This window comes from Notothenia coriiceps, unplaced genomic scaffold (genome assembly GCF_000735185.1).
Source record: "Notothenia coriiceps isolate Sejong01 unplaced genomic scaffold, NC01 NC01_scaffold00003345, whole genome shotgun sequence".
NCBI classification, from domain to species: domain Eukaryota; kingdom Metazoa; phylum Chordata; class Actinopteri; order Perciformes; family Nototheniidae; genus Notothenia; species Notothenia coriiceps.
In genome coordinates this window covers 82434-92716 of record NW_011336046.1, presented here as the reverse complement: position 1 = coordinate 92716, position 10283 = coordinate 82434, and the positions used below count along the sequence as shown (strand labels likewise).

At 42.7% G+C, this 10283-nt stretch overlaps 1 protein-coding gene across 1 annotated transcript in view; it reads right to left on the bottom strand.

The window, feature by feature from the left end:
• zanl (zonadhesin, like) overlaps positions 1-3923 on the bottom strand; it is an 8705-nt gene extending 4782 nt beyond the window's left edge. The window contains exons 1-7 of the mRNA XM_010766541.1: positions 3795-3923; positions 3591-3720; positions 3302-3503; positions 2465-2626; positions 2127-2257; positions 1192-1394; positions 970-1105 (exon numbers count right to left, since the gene is read on the bottom strand). Of these exons, the coding sequence (XP_010764843.1) occupies positions 970-1105; positions 1192-1394; positions 2127-2257; positions 2465-2626; positions 3302-3503; positions 3591-3720; positions 3795-3923 (1093 nt within the window). The remainder of the gene's footprint in view (positions 1-969; positions 1106-1191; positions 1395-2126; positions 2258-2464; positions 2627-3301; positions 3504-3590; positions 3721-3794) is intronic.
• Positions 3924-10283: the final 6360 nt, after the last annotated feature.

Here is a 10283-nt window from a genome sequence, read left to right as displayed (position 1 = left end):
AACCAGAAAAAATCTGCCTCTTCCTTCAGACTCCCTCACAGAGCCCCTCATCCAACACACACAAACGCGCACGTGACCAATGAGGGCACGAGATAAGTTTGTGCACAGATGGAAGGCTGACAGGCAGGTAGGCCATCCAGTTATTTTAGCCGGGCCGGCTCAGATGATTGGTCGTGCTTTTTAAAGTACTACGGATTCCACAGATGAAATGTTTTTATGTATTTATTGTCAAAGCATTTAATATATTAATCGCTATCGGGATGTTAAGAGCATTCCATGGAATATAACAAAAAGTGTTTCTGAAGTGAATTACCTACCCCACCTTTAAGTATTTTTTGGGGAAAATATGTGCATTTTCATCCTAAAATATTTGCAAAATGTTATTTAAGTTCTTATAGTTTTGCCGAAATGCACCGTGGCTCAGTCCCAGCTGCAAGAGACACCTGTAGTCCCTTTACGCTTGTCATCCCCTCTATCTACCCAGGGCCGCCCCTTGCCAACTTGTGGCCCCACGCAAAGTTATATGATGAGGTCCTCTGTGTCGCGAGCGTCGACGGGGGCGGGGTGTGTGTGTGCTAGTGGAGCCTCTGTGGCGCGCTTACACTGTAGGTGTGCCGCATTTGCACTTCAGATGAGGCTCCCTCCGCAAAATGAAGAACCCTCTGCAAGATGAGGCCCCCTCTGCGAGGTGAGGCCCCACGCAGTCTGCGTGATCTGCCTGAAGGGAGGGGCGGCCCTGTATCTACCCCTTTCAAATCTACCACTCTGATAAAGGCTAAAAACCAACCAAAATGTAATCTTTTGAAAAAATCAGATTAATGTCACAGATTTTGCCATCATTCATTTTGGTTATGTTTTTTCTTTGATGTGAGAAGAATCACATTGTGGCAGAATATGGGCTGAATCAGTAGACTTTACACTGAAATGATATTGAGTAAATGATAAATAATTATAAGCACAAACACGCACCTCTGTAGCAATCCCGTTTGAAGTCGTAGATGGTGCAGAGGTACCCGCCCTGGCAGGTCTTGGCCTGGCACACGGCGCCTGTGCTGGTGCATTGACAGGTCTCAGAGCAGTCCTCAGTCACAAACTTCTCCCCCAGCTGCAGGAGGGAGGGAAAAGAGTTGAAATAAAATCACATCATGACATTGTGACACACAGTGATTATACCTCCATAAGGCCTCTTACAGTGTAGTATCTGTTGAGGAAGGTGCAGCCACACTGTGTGTACGGCACACAGATCCCCTCGCTCATGACGAAGCCCGCGGCACACTGGCACCCCTCCACACAGGAAGTGGTGTCACACTCAGAGGGTGCTGCCAGGTCGGCGCAGGAGGCGGGGCAAGGGGACATACAGGTGGTGTAGGAGCTGTTGGCGTCACAGGAGAGGGCTGGGGGAGAGAGATAACACAACACCATCTCGTGTGAATTATTGTGTTTTTTATATTGTTTTTCATAGTTTTTTGGGGGGGAAATCCATGTACAGACTGTTGAAATCAGCTCAAGTTGTGGTTGCATTTGATCAAATTCACATAATTGCAGTGGTGGCAGAAGTACTTAGATTGTTTACTTAAGTAAAAGTATTAATACTACAGTGTAGAAATTGTCCGTTACAATTAACAGTCATGCAATGAAAGTGTAACTTAAGCAAAAGTAAAAAAGTAAACATAAATAAACTATATTAACCTGCAGAGTAACTAATGATGTCAAATAAAATAAGTGAGTACAAAGTACAATATTTGCCTCCAAATCGTAGTGGGATAGAGGTATAAAGTAGCATAACATGGAAATACTCAAGTAAAGTACAGGTCATTTAAATAAGGACTTAAGTACGGTACTTGAGTAAATGCACTTAGTTACTTTCCACCACTGCATAATTGTGACTTAAACAATTATTACCACACAGCTACTCTACTCTTATTGACTTTCATACATTACAGACAGTATTATGTCTGTGACAGATGGAAGAATGCATCAGAAGCAACTATTCCCAAACAGTCAGTGTTACATGAGTCCAGGTCCAAACAAAGTCCTCTTTCTACCATGCGTCTGACACTGAGACCCCTCTGGTGTTCCCCCATGTTGTGAATGCAGGGTGACTCTGTGTGTGCTCAGCCTCTCACCACAGCCCAGCTGCTGCCTCCAGGAGCCCAGCTTGACTCCGGCCTCCTGACAGGTTGCTACGTACGCCTCGTAACTGGCACAGCGCAGCGCCGCACTGCCCTCCTCCGCACACAGGTCGAACACACAGTCACTGCAAGCAAACACACACACACACACACACACACACACACACACACACACACACACACACACACACACACACACACACACACACACACACACACACACACACACACACACACACCGGTGTGAGCAAATCCAGCCGACTTACAGAGCATTAAACACAAAAACTGTACTGTAACTCTCTCCGGTTCCACACACTCCACAGAATACTCACTCCTGGTAGCTTTTAGGTGGCAGGGCGGCATGGCAGACAGCAAACGGGCCCTTAGAGTCAGACAGCGCTCCACACTGAGCTGCACTGTTGTAGTTATCGAGCTGAGCCTTAGTGCAGTCCGATGTCTCAAACCCTGAGTCTGGATCAGTCTCCACCTCTCGTCTGGAGACAAATAGCCAAAAGGATGGAAAGATAGAGGACAAAGAAAATAGTTATGGCAAAACAATTTTTCCTTTCCATTTTTCCTTGTCCGAGGGTCTAAGGACAGAGGCTGTCGTATTCATATTAACTGTAAAGCCCCCCTGAGACAAATGTGATATTACGTTTTATAAATAAACTTTGAGAAATATTTAAGGTGTCCCGATATCTGTATACCAGATTACCACAAAATGTGGATAGAAAACCAAGGTTCAGAGATTATGAAAATGTTTAGGTATATTTCATACCCAACATAAAGACCCTCACCTGTTGTACAATGTTAAAAAATAACTTTTGATCATTTGTCTTTTCTATAAACGTATTCAGTAACTTCTTAAAGTGTTATATTGATAAATTATTAACTAAGAGGTTATTACTTAGGTAGCGCAGACCTCTGCCAAGGCCTTTTCGCAAGCTTAAAATGTATTTGAGAATCCTGCCGGTGATTTGGATCTCCTCAAAATGTTTACTGATTCTTCCTATCCCAATGCTACACCTTTCCGTCCATAAACTACCACTTATTTAAAGTCAAGAATGTATCCCCATTTCAGGAACCTTGGTGTTTTCCAAGTCAGTCAACATCTACAGCTTAAGAAGGTGTATTTACAGCTACAGCAGTGACCCTGGTGGTGGTCCTACCTGTGGATGTGGACTGTCTGAGGAAGGTTGGAGATCTTCACTCCCTCCGCCTGTCGGTCACTGACCCTCCAGCTCTCTCCAAAATTGTTCAGGTTCCTGACCACTGATCCGTCTGGCTTCATGTACTCGTTCCTGGTGAATCCGTCGTAGTTTCCGCACAGCCCTCTGACGGAGTTCTTATAGGTGCTGGGCAGAATGATCTCTGATACAAAGAGAGACAGAGGAGGGGGTTCAGTGGATTCACAAACAGGCCCAGTCTGTCACTGTGGGCAGTTTCTTCTTCTCTTACCTCCACGAATGTTGCCGTCAAAGCGTACAGTGAGTCCGAAGTCAGTGGTGAGCTGGACCTGCCTGGAGTTCATGGTGATGGTCAGACCATCGACTGGACTGAGAGGAGGGGCAACACGCTCACCATTCACCTACAGAGACACAATATTTCAGTATGCACTTTTTACTACAGGCAAAACGAAACAGAAGAAGAAAAACTACGTACCAGGACGGTCTTCCTCTGCAGGAAGCGAACGTTGACACCGTAAACGTCGATGTACATCTGATCTAGGAAGGAAACCCTTCTGTTCCCCCCACGCCTGATGTTCTTCCCCCTCACCACCAGGGGAGCCATCGAGTTCTGCAGGTTGTGGCCCTGAGCCAGGACGTAGGTGTAGGGCCCTTGGAAGTGATGGGCGAAGCCGTCAAATGTTCGGAAGTGAGGGTCCCCAGAGATGCTGCACTTGTCGAACTCTAGATGATAGTATGAATGAAATGGTGAAAATTAGTTATGACTTAAAAGCAATACTTCTATTTTCCACCTTGTTACAACATGTTGGATTACTACAGGTGAAGCGTGGCGGACTCACTGGTGGGTTTGCAGTAGACGTCTCCATATTTGTCCAGAGCACACACTGAGTTGGAATTGCAGGTTTGTGCCTTGCATGTGATTTTGCCACCGAGGTCACAGGTGCACATGTCAGTACATTTTTCCGTCAGCCAAGAGTCTCCAACCTGCACACAAACACAACACACAATTTATATATAATATAAATACAATGATCGATTGCTCTGTGTAACAATCTTTATATGATTGAAGTCATATTTGTGGAGTTTCAGTTGATGGTGATAAGACTGACAACAACTTGCACCACCAACTGAAGAATAATGTACAAATTGTAACTCAATAAAAGTTCAATGGAAGCGTATTGTGATTGCATGACATTTATACATTGTTGTTATTGGCATTGTTCAATCTGAAGGATTGTAAAAAATGGAAGATCTGAATATATCGTACATTTTAAAGAAAGAATTACTTGCATTTAAGTAAAAAAAAAAGAACACATTGTACTGTAATAACTGAAATAACTTTAATATTTGAAACTAAGTATGTCATTTGGCATTTAGCAGGTCAGCTAAACATGGAAGAAATGTAACATTTGCTTTAAATAAACTTTTCCTTCCATAATTTTGTAAATGTAAGATTAAATAACATTAAATATCATAGATTTTTTAAATGAAAATGCCTAGGAATTGTTTTGGAACTAGTACAGTAGATATTACTCTTTTATCTTTAATCATTCTATAAACTTTCTTTCTTTGGGTCATGATCCCAGGCTGGAAACTACACATACTGATGTTTTTTTCTGGGTCCATGCTCTATTAACTCTATTAAGTTCATCTGCACTTTTAATACTCTGTGTATATTTAATGTTCTATATTATCAGATCCTGTTCACAGCAATCGGCCAGCAGCAGTGTGTTTCACTCACATCGTGGTACTCTCCATCAGAGCCCAGACAGCCACATTTGTCCAGAGGAACACACTTGGTGTCACTGAGGACGTATCCGGCATCACACTGACAGCCCTCCACACAGGAGGTGGGGGGGAGGTGGCAGGACATGGGGAAGAGGTCTGAGCAGGTGGGGGGGCAGGGGGCGGTGCAGTCTGAGTAGTGGCTGTTAGGAAGGCACGGCACGGCTGCAGAGAGGGAAAATTAAGTATGAAAATCAGAATCCCTTTAATAGTACAGCGTGTCAGCAAAATTGATATAGCAGATAATAGGCAAGCAATAATAAAGTAGCTAACAGGTAACATTAGTAATACAAACAAATACATTCTTAGTCTATGGCTAAGAATGAAACCAATTCAATAAAATAAGAATTATAGAAAATTATGGTTAGCATAAAAAAGGGTTAGGGTTAGGCAATATATACACTTTTTTTTGGATTCACACCAAAAAAAGTGTATATATTGCATATTACAGTTGACTTGACGTACGACAGAAAGTGTTGTTCCTCCAGCTGATGGTGACCCCGGCGCTCTGGCAGGCCGCGGCGTAGGTCTCCACGTTGTCGCAGAGCGTGGCCTGCATGCCGTTGTACTCGCAAATGTCGTAGATGCAGTTACCCAGGAAGGCTTCGGGGGGCACCAGTGAGTGGCAGGGCTGGAAGCGGTCGGAGAGGATGACGTTGCCACACTGAGCCTCGTACAGTGTCTCTTCTTCTGTGGTGCAGTTAGGGTGGATGTCTGGGCGAGTGTCTGGCTGACAGCTTAAGGGAAGAATGTTGGAAGAATGGTTAGGTCAGGAATGTCAGGGCTGCTCTATCAGACCTATCCTAACCTTAACACTTTTTGAAAAGAGCATTTTTAATAATCTACTCTCTTTGAAGCCACTATAGCTGAAAACTCAAAAGGGTGACACTCTGACGCTGCGTTGATGCTCTTTATAATGTGGAAGTGGCCGTGGTTAAATTTCAAATGGGTTGGAAAACGTTAGACGCAGCCTGGTCTTCTTGATTGTATTCCTATGAAACTAAACTGCAGTCATTAACATTTTTTAAACATTGCTCATAAAATTGCTTAATAAAGAGGACAGGATGGATGGATGGGTCGTGTGCCATGTGTAAAGAATAGTCAACATGGACTTATTCCCATCAACATATGTAGCTTAAGTTACATAACAAACATACCTATTCAAACCAAACCATAATCTGTTACTAAACCTAACCAAGTACTTTAGTTGTGATTTTTTCTTTCAACGTATAATGTTCACAATGTATAACTGCAACTATAATCTGGGAGGAAGCACATTTTCCCTGACACGTAATGCAGAATGCAGATTAGTTTAGTGACGATGTATAAGGCACTGACCCGGGATCACTGTCTCCATCTGACTTCCAGCTGTTGCCCAGTTCAATCACATCCTTGGCTGGTTTCTTGTTGGGCATCAGGTTGTCATCAGTGGAGTTGTGGTTGTAGTTGCCACACATGCCACACAGCTAGAGTGGAGAAAGGTTGATATGGGTTAAGGTTGCATCTTGTAGCACATTCATGGGCAAGAATACAGTTAGAATGGCACAAATTAGTCTTTGGTGCAAGGAAATATGTCTATGTCTTCATACCTTGTTGTAGTATTCTCCGGGAACAGTGATCTCTAGGTGATGCACTCCGTCAAACTTCACCTGTAGACCGAAGTTTGTGTCCAGCAGACTGTAGGACCCGCTGCTTATCACCTTGGTTCCGATCGTGTCGATGGAAAGTGGTGTTCGCACCCTCCGGCCATTCAGCTAACACAATATGCAAAGAACAGATCAGTCAACATGGCTATCATTAAATTAAAAAAATCTGGCTCGATTTACCATGAAAAATGATCCTTACCGTCACTCTGCGGCTCTTCTGCAGTTCAACCACGTTGTCAAAAGGCAGGTAGACTTTGACAGAGCGAACATAGGAGGCCTCTGGTTGGCCACGCTCCTCGTTTTTAGCCACGATCTTGAAGGGAGTTACCCTGGTCGTGTCACAAACCTAGAGGATACAGAAAAATGTAATTTCAAGCAATATGTTTTTTTGTTTCACAAAACAGACACTGGCTAAAACATTTCAGACGTGTATACATTTAAAAAAGAAATGTCTGCATACCTCCACAAGTGTGTAAGTGCAGGTGCCCATGTACGTGTGCATCACTCCATCAAAGGTGTAGTAGTGAGGGTCTCCAGCCACGTGACACACTCCTTTTCCTGAGGTTTGGAGAAAAGAAAAAAAATTGTCAATTAGTTTAAAGAATGATCAAACTACAAAAAATACGAAATTTTATATAAAGAAATGCTTCACATTTTAACTTTAGGTGTAATAAGTTATAACGATGTTTGCTGGGTTACTTTAAAATGTATTCCGTTACAGTTACTGGTTACCTGTATGAAAATGTAATCTGAGAATCACAATATAAAAGTAATGTTACCTGATTCCTTTCCATTACTTTTGGATTGCCTGAATATCAAATGCAATACAAATAAATAAAAAAAATATCAATAAGATGGGTCTTTACTTAAGTGTATAATGTAAGACAACAGAACAATGTGACCTTGGAAAAGAAGAAACCAAGATTTAAAGGATACAAAATTGTGTCATCTTCAATTATAGTTAAAGCCTACAGAATATTAGTTTAAAATGCGATTTTAGTTTAACACATTAATTAAAAACCAACAAATACTTTGCGTTTCATAACTAATGTGTCCACCAACTGCAATGAAAGTAGTCAAAATAAAAAATCTAAAATGGAAGGCAGTATGTCTACCTATGATACAGTTACGTTGTTTTTAATCCTGATTACGTCATCCCGTTACATGTAATCTGTTACTCCCCAAACCTAGTAGCGAGTGATGTTCAGTGTACCTGTAGAGTGGCAGTCCAGTACTCCTTCTACGACCTTACACTCCTGAGCGGGGCTGCACTGCCAGGGCTCGCAGGTGATGTTGTTGTTTCCGCTACACTTACAGCGCTCCGAGCAGTCCGTCTCTGAGAACCAGGTGTCTCCAACCTACACACAAACAGAAACAGTGCACATGAAAAGCATGTTCAAACATCTCTCTTTAGTCTAGTTGCCAGCATAGTGGGCCCTGAAATGTTGAGTACACCAAAGTTTTATGGTAGAAATGTATAGTAGGGTCCCCAGCACATAGGAACTGCCGGATGCTAACATGCATATGTTGGCCAATTTGCACAATTAGCACAAACTGCCATTTTTGACCATGAACATATCAGAAATCAAAAAACTACTCCAAAATTATCCTAATTGACCAGACCATTTTTAAACTATTATCCACACAGGCTATAATGTTAATTAATGCAACTTATCCTAATTGTGCAAATTGCCCAACATATGGAAGTTAGCATCTGGCAGTTTCTATGTGCTGGGGACCCTACTGTACATTTTGAACATAAACTTTGGTTTACTCAACATTTCAGGGTTCAAAATACTAGAGATGCTCCGATCGATCAGCCGCCGATCGATATCGGCCGATACTCACTCTCTGCCGATCGATCGGAACTCTCTAAAATTGCCGATCGCGAGAGCCGATCGCATGACGTAAAATTATGACGTAAAATACATGACACTTTTCTCTGTGCGGGGAAAAACAAGCTCGCCAATATGGCTTCACCAGTCTGGCAGTATTTTAAGATGTCCCAAAATGACAATAAAATAACGGTATGCAACATGTGTGAAGCAGAAATCCTGCAGCTCCACCCGCTGTGACGGACCGGTGAGCGGAGCAGAACACACACTAATGGCGCATTTCCACTGCAGCGCGTAGCACTGTTTAAGCGTGCCGTGCCAAACCCGACCCGTTTTTGGTTGCGTTTCCACTAGGGGTAGTTCCGGCNAATCACAGAACTCCAGACAATCATGCATACAGTCACCTACTATTTCTGTCGCACCCATAACTCTATGGAGGAATGTCTCGGTTACAGTGCTGTGCCACCTAGTTTGATTTATCTTGAGACCCTATCTAGAGACGTCGTAGATTATTACTTTCAGGAGTCGAGGATCGAGAATTGTGGACGTCCTAATAAGGACAGGTTGAATGTAAACTACCTAGCTTACAATTGTTTGCTCGTGAGGGTAAATTTCGGGACATAAGGAAATCACGAGTGATCGGAGTGACACGTGTATCATAAAAGATATGTACCGTATGGTAGGTAACATTAGTGGAAACAAACAAAGAATAGGGATTGTACCTACAGGGTATTATTGGCAACACAGGAGAGTCTTTTTATGACTAACCTAGTAATTAGCACTTGGTTTACAGTAAAATCCTCTTTTTGACTTCTATTGTAAGAATTCTAGATAGCTTAAATCGCGTTGTGGGACTCCACAGAAAATTCGGTCGCATCGAACTCTTAATAGTCTTGCTGACGAGGTTCAGAACTGCTGGTCTACTTCATCCTGCAATCCTGAGAACCTGACCAAAAACAAACTAATTGGAATATAGCAATCGCATTTCGAATTCGTTATGGTCTTACGATTTGTGGTGCTAGAGACCAATGTCACCCGTGCGGAGAGAGAGAGCGAAGTGCGTGCGTTGTGTTTTACCCGTCTATTAGGGTGGTCTTACTTTTTATAACATTTTATATAAAAAATAACCAGTTCGTAAATTAAAATAAGTAACGATAGCCCTACAAGGTTACCATATCCAATGTAGTGAAGTCTTTTGTGAAAAAACAAATATTTAAAAGGGTACCTATGAGGCGATTGTAGGGCTATTCGGTTACTTATAAGAAGAAAAAAAAAAAAAAAAAAAAAGACAAAAAAAAAAAAGAAAATTTATTCACTCGTATCTTGTACTTATAACCGAAACAACGCAAATTCCCTCTAGTAAGGCGGCCACTTAGTTTCGACGGAACCACCCTTTCTGCCACACTAGCCAGTATCAAAGAGCATCTAGCTGTCTACGACGCCAGCGCGCTAGTCGCCCGTAGGAGAACCTAACGGTAAAGCTCGTCTACTCACTAGAACTTCTGCAACTCCTCGAACCACCCAGACGTAGCCTTTACCACGTATCAACCCCTTACGATCCCATATGTAGTAGATAACTAATGCAAAACGCTTTGTTTGGAAAGTGTGTTAGCCCCACAGAAGGCAAAAACTCCTCCCAGACTAGTGGAGCTCACCCGTTGTCCAGAAAATCAGGTCGTGTGCAACACGTTCAGGGGA